The following is a 20580-nucleotide window of genomic DNA, read 5'->3' as shown; positions in this document are numbered from 1 at the left end:
TTGGGGGCACGCAGTAAGTTGCACATCACAAAGATTAAACCATCATTAGGATGACATGCAATCTTCTTGTTTCAAATTTTCCACATAATAAATGGAAAGTAGAATTAACACTGACTTATAAGTGAGTGCTAGCATGCAAGGCATCTAAATTTGAAGCACAGTTCATTTTAAAAAGGTGTTCAGTATAATAAACAACACCTTTCCTCCAATCTCAGTGTTTTAACACAAAAAAAGGTTGGGGGCACCTGGGTGGCTCAGTCGGCTGAGCGCCCGACTTCGGCTCAGGTCATGATCTCGCGGTCTGTGAGTTTGGGCCCCGCGTCGGGATCGCTGCTATCAGTGCAGAGCCCATTTCAGATCCTCTGTCCCACTCTCTCTGCCCTTCCCCTGCTTGTGCTGTCTCAAAAACAGATAAAACATTAAAAAAAAAAAGGTTTATTTCTTGGTAGTGGGTGAATGGATTTCAGAAAAGGAATTCTGTGAGAGTGGTGGCGTGGGGTTCTGCCCCACAAAGTCATTCAGGGACCCAGGCCTTGCGCTTGGTGGCTTTCTCATTCCCTAAGGTCTTGAAGTTCCCTGCTGGAGGTTCTGTGTCCAGGAGGCAGGTAAAGAGAGAGTGCTGAGTGTTTGCATGATTACGTGGCAGATGTGAGGGCTAGAAGTGCCATCTATAACTTCTAACTCTATTCCATTGACTCATAATCAGTGAGTGATTGTGACCATCCAATCACAGAAAAGGCTGGGAAATACAGTTTATCTTTACGTCCTGCCAGAAAAAGAAGCGAGCTATGGTGAACCCATAGCATCATCTCTGCTAAAATGAGAGTTTATAGCTACCCTCTATTTTTATAAGACTGTGGCAAATATAAGTATCATTTTCCTCCTGAGAGCAAATTTCATAAAAGGAAAATACTTGAGAACCAAGTGGGTTAAGCAAGATATGAAACATGCAAAATGCATTCTAATTATCAACAGCAAAAGGGATTGTTCTTCAATTGTTATTCATTGTATAGACGTATATGTTTAAGAAAGAGAGAGAAAAACAAAATATTTATCTTCCCTTTAAAATTTATTAGCTTGCTCACTTGGTCTTACTAAAACCAGAATTAGTGAAATGCTTCAAAGGTGAAATGGATGTTCACATTTTCCTGTCCTATTTGTGCTTTACCATCTTTCCAACTTTTTTTTGCCAAGTCATCCTTATCCATCCATTTACTCATTCATTCAACAACATTCACTGAGATCTAATTCCCAGGCATCTGACAGAGGTAGGAGGGACAAGTCACTCCTGCTGTCACCCACAATGTCACGAAGTGGACAGAAATGTAACCACAGTATGAGAAGTACAGTGACAGAGATCAATGCAAAGAAGCCCAAGAACTAGAAGAAAGGACATCTTAAAGTACTGTAGAGATTACAGTTACTTACACATGTCTCTGACAAACAATTACTAAAAACTAATTCTACATTGGTAGAATTTGTGGTATGGGTAGCCAAACAGAAATTATGGTATTTCTTCTGCAGAGAGTTTCAGTAGTTAATGAGATACGATATATATCTATGACTGAAACAGAGACCATTAAAAAATACAGGGAAATATCCAGACTTCTTTATAAACACCAAGCCTCTGGAAATCCACAAATAACAAGCCAGAGGTCACTGGTGGAGCCAGACTACTACCATTGGGACATCTTCTTGACGTGGTCAGAAAACTCCTAACTGCTCTCCATGCTGGGTGCTCTCATTGGCAAAATCCCCAGGAGGAGAAGCCGGAACAGTTAAGCTTTATTCAATGTAGGTTTTAATCTTGACGTTCGGGAATTGGGGAGATTTAGTCATTTACTTTTGAGCTCATGGAAAGAAGGGGTTGATAGCAACAGCTTACCCCAGTTAGCAGGCAGGCTCCCCACACAGCTGTGCTGGCCTATTTCAATTAGGATCCTTTAGGGCTTACATCACCTCTGGTATGCCAGTCCTAAGCCGCTCATGAGCCAGTACTGCCAATCAAGCCAAAATTCAACCACATGGTATAGTTTTTATGATGTAGACAGAAAATGACACGAACTTGTCTTATTCTGGTGAAAACACAAAGTTGGAAGCCAGCTCTCTAGAAGAAGAAAATTAGTAAAAGCAGCTAGACTGTAAAACTTGATTTAGACACATTTTCCTGTGATTATCTCAACACACTTAACTAGTAGGTTATTCATGATGATTCAAGGAATGCTCTCACTCAAGAAAAGACGAGGGCCTTCATGCTACGAGAGGTCACTTCTGGGTCACTGTACTCATGAGACCACAAGAAACAGTAGAATATGCAGAATGAGGGAAGAGTAGAATGAAACAAACAATTCTATGTGAGAAACTTAAAGGATTAAGGCCTGGAACCTGAAACAGACAAATTAAAAGCAGAGCTGTCACTTGACCAGAGAAACTGGACTCTGTACATGAAGTTAGGAAACACCAAGAATGTGGAGAATTAGCAAACCAGGTGATAGCCTCTGTAAGTCCTTTCCTCCCTTAAATTAGTTCACAAACAGCTACGATGCCTGTATATAAAAGGCATTCTACCAGGTGCTACAGGAAATGCAGACATTCAGAGGACACTATATTTTTTTTCTGGAAGAGTTTAAAATTGTATTTTGATTAAACCATAAGAAGGAGCAGAACCAAATTACCAGACGTGTCTTATCCAAACAATTCCTGTGCAAAACGCAACAACATTAACTAGTTTTGTTTTTAATGAGTAACAGGTACAGTGGTTAACCACACTTTACTGATTAAAATTACACAAACCCTGACCTTAACTTTGTTACTATTTGAGCTTCGTGCAGCATCTGAGTACTAGCCTACCCCATGGTGTGCTAGGGGATGGCTTTCCACCTTATTCATACACACTGATAAAGCAGAATCAATATGTATTAGCACTCATATAAAGGCACAAACAAATATGTTCACTTATCCATTTTCTCTCTTTTTCTCAAGTCTTTAATATCCATGTGGTCTTTCAAGGAAAAGTGGGGGCAGAAAGTGGTCCTGAACAGACCTAAACACTAAAAACAGGAGTCTGAGGAAACAAAATTGTAGCTGACCATGTCTAGACAAGAAACTTCACAAAAACAGTTAGAAAATAGCATATAAATAAATGCCTCATTATGTTCTGTAGATTTAGGTGAAAAGTCCTGAGGCTTGATTTAAAGAGAATGTAGGCATGAGAATAAGAAATAGATGTAGAGGGAACAGTGATAGAAAGGTACTTGTGTATGTGCACACACGCAGGCATGCACGCGTGCGTGCACACACACACAGACACACACTCACACACTCACCACTTATTGGAGCAGCCCACAATCTGCTGTAAATAAGGGATTTAACATTCATTCCACAAGCTAATGGTGCTTCTCGCCATCCAAGATAGATCCACTTAGATAATAGTGGAGGACAGTGCCAGAGCGACTGAAGGGAATGGGCTATTGTGTTTGACTAGTTTCCATGTATAAATTAGTGCAGAGAAGAAAAAGAAATTCAACAGAAAAACACATGTACTTTATTATAATTCTGAGTGTTACTCTCACAACTCCCACAATAGCAGGCGAAAGAGCTTAAAACCACTCAAAAGAAACAAAAAGCAAATGCAAATTTGATTAAATGCCTTTCTGACAAGAAGTGATTTGACTTCAAGTTTGGATGGACACATATGTCAATGGCCGGTCATGGTTTTTGCCACATTCCTTTTGAGCTACACAGTTGGGACAAAGGAGGGGGAATGAAAAAGGGGAACAGAGTGGGAAGACTGGGGAAGCTGGGTGATGTGACTAAATATGACCTGAATGTCAGGATGAAATCTCTTAATCAGAAGTACTGTCCTATTGTGCCCAGAGTAAAATAGATATCCATGATGTATGAGCTTTGCATGAACATATGATACAGAGACACAGGGACCTTATTTTCCCAGAAAGCGTCCTCCAAGGGTAAAGGATTTTGACAAAACTGAAGGTCAATATTTGATATGCTCACATCCTCAAGAACCAATACAGGGGATTCAGCTGTCAGTGATAACGAACAATGTTTTGAAGTAGAAATCCGACTCACCACTAAACAAATGGGATATTTTCGGATCAAGTTAAAGGGATCTTCAAAAATCACCTAAATTAATTCTAAGAGTAGATAGACTCTTATAATGTATAAAATAATTATGGGGAAAACAAGCTACTTTGTTCCATTTCTCCATTCAGACTGAAGGCTGAGCTGAAACTGTCACACTTCTAGTTCTAAGCCAACTGCTGATGAGGCTCATGGGCTCATAGGTCAGTAATGTAATTTTGGTCACAAAGCTGATGGGGGCTGTTAACAAGCAAGTGTAACAAGTGCCCATAATCCTGTACATAACTTCAATGGTCAAGATGAGACAAAACCCCTAAATATCCAACAATGACTACAGACCAACTTACACCATTGCTTCCATCATTGCTAAACATTTTCCAACCATAGTATAAAGCAAACAAGTGATTTTCTCTCCATTATTTGACTTTCGTATTCAAATATAAGCTTGTTTCCCTATCTGTAAAATAGGTTTAAAAATGCCTATTTGCGGGGCACCTGGGTGGCTCAGTAGGTTGAGCATCCGACTTCGGCTCAGGTCATGATCTCACAGTCCGTGAGTTCGAGCCCCACGTTGGGCTCTGTGCTGACAGCTCAGAGGCTGGAGCCCGCTTTGGATTCTGTGTCTCCCTCTCTCCGACCCTCCCCCGTTCATGCTCTGTCTCTGTCTCAAAAATAAATAAACATTAAAAAAAATTTAAAAATTCCTATTTGCAAGCTGATTGTGCAGATTCCTTGTAACACGTTTCAAACAACTGGCCTAATATTTGGCACATTAAGGCACACAATACGTGGCAGGTATTAATAATACTGTTATTACTCTGCCCAGGGATATATCTTGTTGTTCACAAGTCAGTTCTTTCTTGTGACTCTCAGAATCCCAATTCATTTAAATACAGACCTGAAACAAACCTGAGTTTGATTTCATTTTATCCTCACAAGACAATTACTGTAATTTAAACAAAATATGTTTTATGTTTGAAATCTGATATAAAGAAACTCTTCTTTTTTCCACATAAGTCTAATTATATGCTCAAGTACATATATGAATATTCAAGATGTCAAAGGGGGAATAATGCAATTTACCAAATGGGTAGCTAAGCAGTCTACTCCTGAATAGGACAGTTTTTCCAAAATATAATGAAATCATATTTTCATATGAAGATAGCAAAAAAGTAATGTGGACTGGTAATTGAACTTGTGATTTAATTAAATTAGGGAAATAACACACGCTTGTTGAAAATCACAAAGAAGGAAAGATGAGGCAAACTAATGGTGTGTATATAAGTAACACGTCCCATATGGAAAAAATGAGACACCTTTCATAAATTGCTTGCTCCACTAGTCATAAAGCACACCTAAACATTCTGCTTTTTATATTCCTCACAACAGCTTAAAGTTATAGTCTATTCATGCTTAAAATTCAGTTGGCCTTTAAATGTCTGAAAACCTGAAAATACATTTCTATATTTATAGCATTTGCAGTGCAGCAGTATGATTTCTTGGCTACAATGATGCAAATGAGAGGTGGGAATGTATAAAATATTTAAACACTGTCTGATTACTCTATCTGATGAACCTTTTTGGAGTTTTTCAATTTATACCAAATGGCTTGCTTCCTCTGCTCAAAATTATAGCTCAGATGAAATTTGTCAGAGTCTAATCAGAACGAAACATTCCTTTAGCATCAACGAATCAATGCAACCTATATATTCGTTACATTTTTACCTTGTTCCCTTTTTGCCTTATTGAGGAAGCGCTGGCATGCTATAAATGTGACAAGGAGAGCTACAATCACGTTTGTTTGGAATCAGTGTGTGCAAATTTTGGAATCAAACCTTCAGATGAGGTTTATGAAGCTGCCTGCCCAGAACACTCTGGTTTAAAAAAATGTGCATTGCTATTAATATTTTGAGTGTAGATTTTTTTTGGACAGTAAATGTTCATTTTCTGCCCATAAAACCAAGTATGAGTCACAACGGAACATTTACTTCGAGTCAAAAATGCAATGTGTGCTGATGTTCAAGAGCAGAGCATCTTATCACTGTGATTATGGAAAGCAGACACACACAAAAAGTCAGCATTTTCTTCTTCTTTAAAAGCAGATCTGAGATCAAAGACCATAATCCTCAATTCATAAATACTAGCATTAACTTGTATCCATAGAGGACTTACAGTAATTATGAGCTATAATCTGGGCTGGCTGCAAACGGGCTCTCATTCCGTCTTTTACCTGGTTCCCTAGCACATGTGCACAGCCAGAGAAGGATTCGTACAAGGCAGTGGGGGAAAGCCCCTTACAGCCCATCCTTCAAAAATTCCAGGAACACCACAGTGAGTGAGTTTGATTTCAGGACGTCCCTTATTCAAATTCCAAGCATACACACCGCCATTTATACAGTCCCCAGCTCAGAACGCTAGGCAGTATATCCCAAAGTTTGAGTCTCAATATTATTATGTATCTCTCTCACTATCCCACAGAGTCTTGCGGACCTTACTTAGCTTGGGAAGTTGGGGGTTAAAGTTCTGCAAGAAGTTTTTCCTTTTCTTAAAATCATGTAAATTATTTTACCTGGTGTTTGAAGATAAAGACACACACACACACACACACACACACACACACACACACATTACCCCCAACAGCAACCAGGCTAAGTGGCAATAGCAACGTATTGAAATGAAAAGGCATTTACCAGGAGCAGGAAAGCCAGAAAGAGGAGCGGTGTGCCAGGAGTTGCCCGACGGCAGCATTCCATGCTTGGATCCTTGCCGGAATCCGAATCGGACACTGCTGCTAAGTGCTCCTCTGCTTGCTGTCACATCCAGTACTGGTGCTAACACTCCAGCCCTGCCTATCAGCTTCCATCAGCCCTGCTCACATTTCCTGACCGAGGGTGGGTGGGTGGGTGGATGGGTGGGGGGTAAGCTGAATGGAATCTCTCTCCGAGCAGGCAGCCAGCCAATCAGGCTCCTGCTAATCAGACGTGCTGAATAACAAAGCCGGGGGGGGGGGGGGGGGCGGACAGAGAAAGTGTAACAGTGCGAGCAAAAAAAGGGGAAACAGGATGAAAAAGAAAGGAGAGCAGAGCGCGCGCGGCAGAGGGGAAGAGAAATGCAAAAGGTGCAGAATTGCAAAAGATGAAGCAAAGCCCTCTACTTTTTAACTAACCTGGTTGGTTCTTTGTGAGATACCTTTCTATTTGCCGTTTGCTTGTGCTGGTGCCTGTGGCTTTGGGAAGTACAGTAGCTTCCTGTGACTCTGTATTGTTGCATTCAGGAGAGAAACTTAATCCCTGTCAATATATAACATATGCCATAAAGGGAAAGAGCCATAGACAAAAACTGACTTAACGTGCCTTTTAAACGTGTTCTGCACAACTGCTTTATTCCTCTTCCGTGAAGCTCCTCTTTATTTTCTCCCTTGACTCGGAAAAGAGGCTATATAAGTTTTTGGAAGTTCCTCACCAAACCTAAATAGTGACATGAGTTACTTTTAGGCATTAATGACTTGAGCCGGGGGTGGGGAAAGAAAAAGCAAGTCGCTTCTTTGTAAAGTGACAATTTAAAATGTCTAAGGTTTACTACACTAAAGGCACAATTAGAAATTTAGAGCCCTTGGTTTAAAAAAAAAAAGCCCTTTAACAAAGACTGGGATGAAAGGGGCTGAAATTTGGGGTTGAGGAGCAGCCTGGTTTTGACACAGTGCCAGCTCACAACTATCTACTGTGGCAGGGAGAGGGAAAGAAAGGATGAATTAAATCTTCAGTTAATCCTCAAACCTTTTAACCAACAGTTTCAGCCTCATCCTTATCCATGTCCTTTATCAGAGCTGCTATAACACAGCAGAAAAGGCTGAAGTGAGTTTTACCTCCTCTTGCCTTCTACTGTTGCAAGAGGCTTGGATGGGAGACGCTCTGGAGGAAGTGCTAATGAGCAGTGAAATGACTGCAAGGCCAGCGACAGCAAAGAGAAGGTCAGGAAGCTTCTAAGTCTGGTTAATCCACCAGCAATCAAGATTTGACTCTACCAGAGGAGGATTTTATTACAGTTTTAGAAAAGTGTCAAGTGTCAAACAAGGACGTCTTTCTCCTTATCTGCTAAGAAAATCATGGAGTGTTTGAAAGAATGAAACAGCGAACTTGGCGCCTTCCATTTCCATAGGTGTGTCACCAGGAAGTTTTTCCTTTGTAGATTTCTTGAGAGCCCAGAAATGTATATGGTGGAGGGAGAAGCCGATGAGAATTAAAGTCCTTTCCTCCCGTTAATAAAAAACACCCACAAGTTATGAAATGCAAAAATATGGAAAACCTGCTCTACGCATAATGGGCGTGTGAGTACAGGCAGGTCTGTCTACATACATACCTGCAGCACTGCTTTTCAGCAAGGTAAAGAAACGCAGCTAGCTTGTTTAACATCAAGTTACTTACTTCATATGGCATGCCAATTAAAGACAGAAGAGCTTTGAAATGCCCATTTTCAACCTGTTAGGAGAGTCAGGGCATATAAGGATCCACCTTGTCCCTTTAGAAAAATGGATAGGACAAATCCATAGCAAAGAGGTCCTGTTTTGAAGTATGTTGTTCCCTTTCAGAGAGATCAGTTTTACAAATCTATAAAAAAACCAGCTAATAATGTTCATAAGCTGAAGAGTACCCATGAGTAGATGTAAAAATGCTTGACTGATGGGCCATCTGAGTGGCTCAGTCGGTTAAGCATCTGACTCTTGATTGCGGCTCAGGTCACGATCTTATGGGTTGTGAGTCTGAGCCCCGCATCAGGCTCTGCACTGACAGCGTGGAGCCTGCTTGGATTCTGTCTCTCTATCCTTCCTTGCCTCTCTCGCTCTCTTTTTTTCAAAATAAAAAAAATAAACATTTTAAAACAAGCCTTGACTGGTGTTATCTGAAATCATTATATTAAAGAAATGAACTGATTGAAATAAACTTTCATTCCTAAAGCTACCTCTCTCGGGGCACCTGGGTGGCTCAGTCGGCTAAGTGTCCGACTTCAGCTCAGGTCACGATCTCCGGCCAGTGAGTTCGAGCCCCGCGTCGGGCTCTGTGCTGACAGCTCAGAGCCTGGAGCCTGTTTCAGATTCTGTGTCTCCCTCTCTCTCTGACCCAACCCGTTCGTGCTCTATCTCTCTCTGTCTCAAAAATAAATAAACGTTAAAAAAATTTAAAAAAAAAAGCTATCTCTCTCTTACAAGTTGGAGCTTTCTGAGGCAGGGATTTTTAACCTATTAGTTAGCTAAAGCGTTCCAACTGGTTCTACAAAATGGAATATTTTATTGAACACCACTTCCTCCTTCCCTCTTCACGCATAACCATCACTTAATAGGCAGATCCAAAGGCATGAACAGGTGGTAGGAAAAGGAAGAGAAGCAACAGTGGTCATGATATGACACCATTTGCAGAAGAAGAGCTACTAGTATGCTCTTCTAGATTCCTTCCTACTTTGGAAATAAATATTATCTAGATATTTTGAGTCAGCGATTTCTGCCTTGAAGTTCTGATGGGCACGTTGACATATAACACGATGGTCCCCTTCGCCTCAATAAAGTTGCTGGACGTCACAATATTCTTAAGTCAAACCCTCAATTACCCATTGAATGTCTGGAGGACAAGCACCACAATATCTCACGCTTCTCGTCCCAGTGCTCATAGCATTTCCTTTCCTGTTGGGGATGCCCAGAGAAACTAGGAAAAGCGATTGTGTTGTCAAACATTACACAGTGCACAGCAAGCTCCAAGCTTACTGCAATGTTAGAAAAAGGAGAACAAAATCAAGTTGCGTGAGGGTGACTAGAGTAAGTTTTGGGGATGAGGCAATTTTGATAATTACCAGATTGTATGTCATTATCTTTAAAGGCTGCAAATGGTTTTACACTCTCAATCGCATTTTTATGACTACTCCTCGACGTTGGTTAAGTACTCACTCCATTTTCTATATGTGGAAAATCAGGCTCAGAGGAATTAAATGACTTGCCCTAGGACCCACTGGCTAGCACTGGCCTTTGACTAGGATTTTCTGACCCGAAATCACTCTTCTCTCATCTATACATATCTGCACATGTATGTGCACCTATGTATACACACATGTATGTCTATATATGTGTGTATGTGTCTACACACACCTACACAACCACATAGACATTTTCAGATGCTGGCAGTGGTGTCATACTGGCTGGAGGGTAATGTTTATAGTGAAGGTAAAGGAGTAGAGGGCAGGCTACCCAGGTTTTCCTATAGATATATGTTACCTGACAATGGAAAGTATCTCATCGAAATCTACGGTGTCTCTGTCTCCCACCTTTGTCACTTCTAAAACTTTTTCCAGTACCAAGGAAAAATAACATAAAACCCTAGGTAATCTAGATGCTTACTAATGGCGGCCTGGGGAAGGCCCCTTATGGCATGGGAGCAGGGCGTTGGCCGAGCTCCTTTTCCCTCTTCAGGTATCTACATTAAAGCTGTCTCACCAGTGTCTGAGCAGCAGCAGGGGCCACAGCTGCCATAATACTGGTGGCTGGCTCCCTGTACAATATATTAGGTGAAATGAAAGCAGAAGCAAGAGAGAGAGTGTCAGGGCTGTCTGAAGCATCATTCCAAATGGTATGGATTTAACAATACTTAATTTAAAAAACACCAGCTTGGACAGGAGCAAGCTGTTAACATTCAGTGTGCTTTATGGCAGGAAAGAGTGAGCTAAACTCTCCGAATTTCTCTCCCTGGGGAGAATGCATTACAGCGTCCGTGCCAGAGCCACCTGTCTCTTCCTCAGGTTGGGCCTCCTCACTTGGCCCTCCAGTTGCAGTTCGTGGAGTGGAGAGGGCACAGGGTCTTCTGGAAAGAACTCAGGGGTGGGGGACCTTGGTGAGCTCGGTAGAACCCCATCTCCCCTCTTGCAGGAGGTGGTAACGGCAGCGTCTGAGACTTTCTAGCCTCACAGGCATGTATGAAAGTGGTTTAGTTTCCCTGGCTAATTCTGAAAATTAAAAAGAGGAAAACATAGCGTGGGGATGAAGAAGATGAAACTACAGGAAGCTGACTGCTACTCTCAGGGGCACAGCTGCAATCTGACCAGGAGTTTGTAGCTCTCCATTTCACCTGACATCCTTTCAACACCAAAGCAACTGGAACGTTTGTTACCGTTTTCAAATCATCTTTCACACATGACCTCATGTGATGTGAGCAGAAACTCTGTAAGGTAGAGAGTGATTATTATCCTCACTTTATAGGTAGCAACACTGGTGCTCTTCTCTGTTAAACACATTCATCCACATTACTTATTATCAGGTAGCAATTCGGGGCTCTATCTGAGGTCTTTCACCTGGCAACCCCTTGAGATGCTAACTCATGAAAATAGTTGCATTTATTGAGGCTCTCCCGTGTGCCAGGTACTAACTACTTTATTATTTCATATAATCCTCACAATAACACTATGGGAGAGGTACATTTATTGTTCTCAAATGGATATGACTTATGGTCGATTAGTACTCAACATTGGTCCCAGCTAGTGCCTTCCTGAAATGCAGAAGCCAGAAACCTAGCAACTACATTTCCCAGACTCCCTTGCAGCTAGGGTACCAGAGGTAATTTAGATTTGGTTACTCAGGAGCAGTCCCACAAGATTTAAAAGAAGTGAGGTAGAGACCACACTTTGTTCTCTCTGCTTGTCAAAATGGCTAAAGAGTAAGGCAGTTTGTGTGCAACCATGACAACCAGTCATTGCCTTTGTGGGTGATAAGAGGCAATCTTGGGGAATGCAGTTTTTCAGCTGGATCAGAGAAGGTGGGAAGACTTTTTACATACAGCCTTTACATTTCCATCCAGCTGGTGTATGGAATAGAGTAGCATGGGAATCTTCAGAAAACTCAAACTAGTCTTTTTTTGTTGGCAATTCCAACTTTTTGTGAGTTAATGAATTCCTTTATAATGTAACACTTCCTGCTTTAATTAGCAAGAGGAAATTCTAGTCTCTGAAACAGAATCCTTGACTGATAATATCCCCTTTACCAGGGGAGAAAACTGAGGCATGGAGAATTCATTAATTTTCCAAGAATACGTACCCACAGAGGGGAAGGGTCAGGATCTCAGGGGGAATCTGTGTTCTTAACCACTAATCTACCCTGCCTCTTTGTAGAGCAGAGGGCTATAGTTCAGAGAAGGGAGAGATCATTGCTAGTTTGAGGACTCAGTAAGGGGGACTGAAATGGAAGAAACAGAAATTGAAAAACACCTTGAGATATAAAGAGACTTTTTTGCTTTTGTTGGTATTTTTCTTCTTTCTAAGAAAATTTTATTTAAATTCTAGTTGATTGACGTATAGTGTGATACTGGTTTCAGAAGTAGAATTCAGTGATTCATCTCTTACATACAATGCCCAGTGCTCAACACAAGTGCCCTCCTTAATACCCATCACCCATTACCCATTTACCCATTCCCCACCCACGTCCCCTCCAGCAACCCTCAGTTTTTTCTTTACAGTTAAGAGTCTCTTATGGTTTGCTTCCCTTTCTTTTCCCCCCTTTCCCTATGTCCATCTGTTTTGTTTTTTAAATCCCACACATGAGTGAAATCATACAATACTTGTCTTTTTCTTACTGACTTATTTCGCTTAGCATAATACACTCTAGCTCCATCCACATTGTTGCAAATGGCAAGGTGTCATTCTTTTTGATAGATGAGTAATATTCCATTGTGTATATATACCACATCTTTACCTATTCATCAACTGATGGACATTTGGGCTCTTTCCATTATTTGGCTATTGTTGATAATGCTGCTATAAACATCGGGGTTCACGTGCCCCTTCAAACCAGTATTTTTGTATCATTTGGGTAAATACCTACTAATGCAATTGCTGGGTTGTAGGGTAGTTCTATTTTTAACCCTTTGAGGAAACTTCATACTGTTTTTCAGAGTGTCTGCACCAGTTTGCATTCCCACCAACAGCGTAAGAGCATTCCCCTTTCTCCACATTCTCGTCAACATCTGTTGTCTTTTGTGTTAAGATAAAAAGAGACTTTCAAGAGATGATAAGAAAATGGGAAAAGTTTTGCAGGTGAGGAGGACAGAGTAAGCAGAGAGAAAGAGGAACATGTAAGGCCAAGGCTTTTACTCACCCTGAACCACTATTTCAGGCTGCTTAAAGAAGAAATATGTTTTTTACTTCTTTGTCCCACAGTCTCAGATCACATCCTCATTGATTTCTCCCTACAAAGTGTCAGGAACTCAACAAATTTTAAAATTTGATTTGATTCATCTTGAGTTGCCTAAAGTACTAAGAGCCTCAGCTTACATTTCTTCTCATTTCCTCCAGTGCTTAATTCAGGGCTTCTCACGTAGGTATTCAGTTAGCATCTGTGACCCTGGCCAGCAGCAGAGAGGAATTCTAGAGGCTCTTCGTGCAGTGGACAGAACCCAGATTTTGAAATCAGAGTGTTCAGATTCTAGCTATTCCCTTTACTACCAGGAGAGCTTTAGGGAAATGAATTTCTGAAAGTCACTGAGCCAAGCTTTTTTGTTTGTTTTTAACTGTTATATGATGAGAATAATGGTCAGCACCACAGAGCAATTGTGGGCAGTGGGGCAAAGGGTTTGTAGAGTATAGCTCAGTACAAGGTAAGAGATCAGTGAAACATTACCATGCTAGTTGGTGGGTATATGAGTATCCTCTGTACATGTCTTTCAACTTTTCTATGTATTTGAAAATTCTGATAAAATTCTGGGAAAAATTATTATCATAATCTAGATTCTAATTCTAGGACTCCCTCCCTCTGCTCTGAAAAAAACAAACAAACATAAACAAACAAACTCATAGCAGAGCACTGAACTGCATCAGGAAGAAAGAATTATTCACTACTTTCAAGCTGGCGGTCCTTCTTCCCCCCTTTCTCTCCATTGCTAGGGCTATGTTATGGATCGCAGAGGTTTGAATTAGCTTCAACAAACATTTATTGAACATCTACTGTGTGCAATGCTTGATAAATAAATAATTCTGAAAACAGATAAATTGTCTCTTAGAGGCTTTTTGACAAAGATACCAGTTTAATTGCTGAGGTTTGAATTATGGTTGTAATATCCACATATTAAACCCAAGTGTAATATATAAATCCTAGGCCCTTGATTCTTAGTTCAGTACTATTTCCATGACATCATTCTTCACAGATAAAATAATTATACCAGAGCCAGACAATACGGTGAAGGGGTGTTAACAGATTTATAGACAATACAGAGAGAGGGATTAAAAGGTAAAAGCCAGATTCCTCTGCTTGGCATTCAAGGACATCCCTGATCTGTTTGTAGTCCCAGGATAATAGAAAGTCATGCTCCAGCTCAATTGAAATACCTGATATTACTCCAATACTCCAAGTCCTTCCACTCCTGTGTATTTATGCTTCCAGTCCCTCCTGCCTGTAAGGTCCTCCCTGCCATCTCTGTCTTGCTCAAATCCTTGTTAACCTTTGGGATGTAGCTCAGATAGCTCCCCCACAAAGCCTCATATATAATTGGCATTAGATAAATACTTGTCAAATTAAGCATGTGAATTGATGACCTCGGCTATGTCTATAGATACAGTGTCAGGAAAAAAGAAAAGAGGGAAAAAACCAAGTAGGAGAATGGCAAAAGAAAACAGAGTCTCCGAAAACTAAGGAAAAATGGAAATTAAAGATAAAATCAAATTTGAATTTCAGAATAGCAATTAAACCATGGAAAATCAGAGTCCTCTTCCTCTAAAATAAAATAGATTATTGGGTATTCTTCAGTTTTATTTCTGTTATATGCTGTTATATTTGCTCATACCAGCAGGATGAATGGTTTCTCTGTTAAGTTAGGAAGATTATCTCATATCACAATTATAAACATAGTCAAAGAAATACGAAAAACTATGAAATAATGGAATGCTGAAAAAGAATCTATAATTAAAAATAATTTATAGTATAGTTTCTTTTTTAACTTTTTGAAAAGGGCATGGAATTTGTAGGTAAAACTGGATGTTTTATCTTTCCTACTTCAAAATGTGATGGGCTGTTCTTTCTTTTGAAAAGACTTTCGTGAAGGAATTTGGATCTTGGTAAGCATGGCAAAAAGAGAAAACATTACATACGGTAATGACATAGAGAATTGAATACAAGCCAACAACAACAAAAAGTTACCAATCTGCAGGTGTCCTGAGGGGGAAATAGTGGGTGCAACTGGGAGAAATAGGTAAAAGAATCTACAGATTTATCTTTCTTGCCCATGCATTTTCTAGGAGTTAAAATCCAACATCGGTTCCCAGAACAGAAACTGTAGTTACGAGACAGTATAGGATTCTAAGGATAAAGGGGAGAACCCCCATTCCTTAGTTAGGATTGTAGGGTGGGACCTAGTCACAAACGCCTTTTGGAGAAGCTGGAGGGGACACAGGTCCTAGTCTTGAGGTTTCAAGGCCAGCAAGATAAGTTTGATGCATGTCACTTGATCTTACCTCTCGGAGGAATATAAATAGGGACATGTCTGGGCTGTGTAAAATAAAGAGGCAGCAAGACTCAAGGGATATGACTGTGAGGATTTGGGCAAGATCTGTTTGAGAGAGGCACATTCCTCTCCGAATAGTCCTACAGGCCCAGCTTTTGGTTTGGGTGTTTGGTCACGTATCTTCTCTTTGCCCTCCCCACCTCCAACCTCACTCTGTATGTCTCCTTTGATTTCCTATCACTCAGACTGTAATAAAAATGCTCTGTCATCCTCAGATGACCCTGTAAGTAGAATATTTGCTGTACTCATAGGCATCTACTTTTTCTCTCAATACATTGGTTTTTAAAGTTATGCCTACATTTTAAGGGACAAAACATTAAATAGCATACCTGTGGCAGAAATATTAGCTGTCTCCCAATATCTTTTTTATGCTTTGCTAATAAACATACATGCCCAGCGAGAAGAGACATATGTGGCCGTGTGACAAAATTCTAATTAAGGAAATGTAAGTAGGGGCTGTGGACGTAGTTCCAAGTGAGGTCCTTAAACAGAGGGGCATCCCCTGCTTCACCATTTCCTCCTCTGTGTGGCTGGAATGATAATGGGAAGACTGGAACGTGGACCATGAGGTGATCTGGAGGGGATACTATGCACCAGAAAGAGGGCCCTGACTGCCTGACACTCTGAAGCATCATAGTGTTCCTAGACTGGCTACCTCCAGACTTTCATGAGAGGAAGAAATGCGTTTAATACAACATGTGTGTTTTAACATAGTATCTTGGTTGCAGGACTATACAAAACCATTAAATAGATAGGCAAGTTATATAGTCTTCTGTCAGCTTAGGATCTATGAATAAACATCATGCCTCTGGCTTTGACTAATGGCCATTATAGAAATGTGTATGTGTACCACTCCCGAGATCTTCTAAAATTACCTAGGACAATTTTGCTTATGTAATCCAATTATATAAGAATCCCCCTGGCAAATTCTTGGAATATAACGGTCAAATACAAAAAGCATGTCTTTGACAGGTGAGAATGTTTCATTTTTTAGACAAAGAGAACTAAATAAAGGTGGGTATGTTTCCTTTTTTTAGATAAAGAGAACTATATAAACTTCCTAAGTTTCTATCTTTGCTCTGCCTACTAGGAGGGTCAGAACGAAAATTTGTGCTCAATGGTTAGATATTTCCTCAGCCTATGGCTTTTAAACATTTTCTTACTCTTTCTTGATTTTTACATTCTATTATTCCATGTAAGTGGTTTGGTATTTTATGCATTGCAATTTTACTCTAAGCAAACTTTGGATTTGTTTGGAAGAGGTAGGGTAGAAGCATATAAAGTAAACATTGTGATTGTAAAAAAGAAACCATCTATGGGGCACTTTAAGGGAGGTGATGGAATAAGAGAGTGATTTCATACAGATGAAAACAATGTTTTTCTTTATCCTTATGGCGATTGAACTCATTTTTGTTGCCTTCATGATTTATTAAACTTTCCAAGGCTATCCTACCCTTTCTAAGCTTCATGTTTTATTTTCTTTAGTCATTTGGAGAAACTTTAAAATTATTTAAGAAAATTTATTCAAACTCGATTATTATTTCTTATATGGTACTTCCACTGGTATAATGCCATTTGAATGGAAAAATTTGCTCCTCCATAATCAAATATAGTACCTTAGAATTCATACAATGCTACTACATTTCATTTGTACAGGTTCCATTAATCTAATTTCTGATTTCGCTGAAATGATTATCTCCTGAAGCTACTGTTACAGATGATGTATGTGGGGGAGGGGTTGGCAATGTCCTGATTCACCTGACATATGGGACAATGTACTATTCCCATCTGGTTCTAGTTGTCTAAGTTGCTCAAAGCCTCAAGTTAGTGAAGGTTGGGGTCATGAGGGCACTCTTGCCATATACTGTACAAATATATTACTGGTCTCAAGAAGCCTGGGAAAGAGTTAATGCATCAACTGTAAATTATTACCACCATCAAAAGAAAGAACAACAGCAAACCACTCAAACATTAGGCTGTCAGTCTTGAAGACAGTGTTTGTGTCTTGTCTGTTCATTCCCAACTTTTGCCATGGCTACCTGGCACACAGTAAGAGTCTAATAAATGTTTGCTGAACGTATGAATTCTTATAAAAGCATAAGCCTGACTCCTCAAAAATTAAACATAGAATTATGATAGGATCCAGCCATCCCACTTCTGAATATATACCCCAAAGATATGAAAATAGACAAATATTTGTATACTCATGCTCACAGCAGCATTATTCAAAATAGCCAAAAGGTGCAAGCACGCAGGTTTCTATTGACAGATGAATGGATAAGCACACAGGGTATATACATACAATGGAATATGATTTAGTCTTAAAAAGGAAAAATTCTAGATGATGGATGAAAACTTGGATGAAACTACAACATGGATGAAACTTGAACACATGTGTGATTTCATTTATATGAAGTACTTAGAGCAGCTAAATTCATGGAGACAAAGTATCAGGAGCTGGGAAGGGGCAGATATAGGGAATCCATGTTTAATGGGTATAGAATTTCAGGTGGGAAAGATGAAGAATTCTGAATATGGGTGGTAATAATGAACGCACAATAATTTGAATCTACTTAATGACATAGAACTTCACTCTAAAAAGTATTTAAAATGGTACATTTTATGCGAGATATATTTACTATAACTTAAAAAAATTTTTTGAATGTTTATTTATCTTTGAGAGGGAGAGAGAGACAGACAGACCTTGAGTGGGGAAGGGGCAGAGACAGAGGGAGACAGAATTGGAAGCAGGTTCCAGGCTCTGAGCTGTCAGCACAGAGCCTGACACTGGGCTCAAACCCACAAACTGCAAGATCATGACTTGAGCCGACGTCAGATGCTTAACCGAGTAAGCCACCCAGGAGCCCCTACTATAACATTTTTAATGAAGAGAAAAATAATATAAGATAAAATACTTATGAAAGTCTGTACACTTATGTATTATGTTTCTTAACAGTATGATTTATTTTGCTTATTCTTTATGCAACTTTCTTGTATTCACAATATTCCCTTTGGAGATGAGGTGTGGGAAAATAATCAAGACTTGCTTCAAAAATTACACTTATTAAAATTAGATTGGACACATGTATTTAATTTTCCATGCCAAATGACCATGTTTTGATATCTTTAAATGGCTGTTACTGCTCACATGCCGATATAACGTTTTAATGAAGAGTCGGCAAAACGGCGAAAGTAATCTGTGGTGCCATTTGCTTTAGGATTCTGTAATTATTTCCCCTTCTTTTGGAGGGGTGATTTCCACTGAAACGTGAGTTTGCTTATTATAGACAGGGATGTCATCCACTGTGTGTATCACAATAGAATAGGTCCACTCTGTGGACTTCCGAAGTGTTATCCTGGAGACTTCTTGTGGATGACCCAACAGAGTATTTTCACAGGTCTGTTCAAGGAAGAACTTATTTTTACAAAGAATGAGAGTCATGAAAAGAAGCTGGGGGTAACGATAGTACCCTGGTGTAAAACCTGCATGTACACCTAGTAAAATTTGGAAATTGAATTCACTCTGCTTCAGATTTCATTTTCTCCCCTATTAAATCAGAGTACGACACAGGCATCACAAAATCTGCCATAAATAATTCTTCACAACCGTCTGCTTCACTTTGAGTGCTCTGGACTCTCTCCAGCCATAAAACCTGGATCTACTTTTACCACTAAAGAGGATAGTCCCCCTCTTGGTTGGGGCTGAAGACACTAAAATTGAAAAGAAGCTTGTCGTTCAAGCAGCTACTCTGCATGCTATGTCTTACACAGAAAACAGGGGTTTCGCCATGGAGCTAGGCAAGTCCTTGAAAATCTTGACAAGATTTATAAATAAGATGTGTTGTTTATTTATTATTAAAAAAAAACCCTTTCCATTGTGTTTTCCTTGGTAATGTAACATGATATGTATTTTTGCCAAGAATAGGGTGTGGTTGCTTCGAGGCTTAGCCGATCATGAAATGTCATGCTTAAGACTTGAGTCAGATCATCAAAACAATGTAATTCTGGAAAAAGAGTGCCAACAGTTTCCCCACTTCTGCTAGATTCAGCTCTATTAGAGTTGTGAGCATTAGTAGGTTTCCTTGTGACTGTGTCCAGTCATGACTCTGAAAATATCATCAGCAAATCTTGAATTTTATACTTTCGTGCTTCATTCTGAGGGTATCTTCCTCCCCTGCTGCCTGACTTCCTCCTGCATTTCTTCTATCCCTCCCTTTCCTTCTCATTTCTTTGTCAATTTTTGTTGGTTAATAATAATGTACTTACAGGGATTAAAATCAAATGGAAGAATATTACTTAGGGATTGTACTTCAAAACACCCAGCAATGCAGGCTAATGAACTCACAACTTTTTAAATAGACTAATGAATCCAACTTCTTAAACACTTGTCTCCGTAGGACTACTGAAGATTTGGAAATAAATTTTTGTAAAAGTTGGCATAGTTCAATACTTTTCCGAAGAGTCTGGTTAACTCAGCCAGCTTGGGGGTTTCTCTACTCATGATAAGCCCCTTTGGTATGCAAGTTCCCTGAGTGCAGAGACTTGGTCTTTCTCATATACCTCTGTAACTCCAGTGTCTATAATAGTGCTTGATTCATGTAAGGCATTTAATAAATATTTATTAATGAATAAAGTAACCAGTGAGATAGGGTCCTGGGTTCAACAGAGGACTTGAAAGATCCAGGTCCATATCAAGAAACTAGGATCCAGAGTGGTAGATTAAATATGTCTGATAAAATACCAATAAAGTCTGACCAATGAAATACACATTGTTTATGATGTATTATTTCCTTGGATAATATAATTTGTAATATAAAAAAACAAGCATTTTATATTTTACTATAAGATGCTTGAGAGTATATAATAAGTTCTCAAATATTATCTGTTAAATGTCTAAATATTGAAAAAATCCACGCTCATCGGATAACTGTCTTAGGCAGATGTGTGGATTACGAAC

General features: G+C 39.7%; 1 protein-coding gene across 1 annotated transcript in view; it reads right to left on the bottom strand.

The window, feature by feature from the left end:
* The window catches only part of ADAMTSL1 (ADAMTS like 1), a 405773-nt gene that overhangs the window by 370052 nt on the left and 15141 nt on the right, over nt 1-20580 (bottom strand). The window contains exons 2-4 of the mRNA XM_049627010.1: nt 8526-8579; nt 7967-8121; nt 6792-6904 (exon numbers count right to left, since the gene is read on the bottom strand). Coding sequence (XP_049482967.1) covers nt 6792-6904; nt 7967-8121; nt 8526-8579 — 322 coding nt within the window. The remainder of the gene's footprint in view (nt 1-6791; nt 6905-7966; nt 8122-8525; nt 8580-20580) is intronic.

This window comes from Panthera uncia, chromosome D4 (assembly GCF_023721935.1).
Source record: "Panthera uncia isolate 11264 chromosome D4, Puncia_PCG_1.0, whole genome shotgun sequence".
Classification (NCBI taxonomy): Eukaryota; Metazoa; Chordata; class Mammalia; order Carnivora; family Felidae; genus Panthera; species Panthera uncia.
Note: the sequence above shows the minus strand (reverse complement) of the source record. Positions and strands in the feature narration are given on the sequence as shown.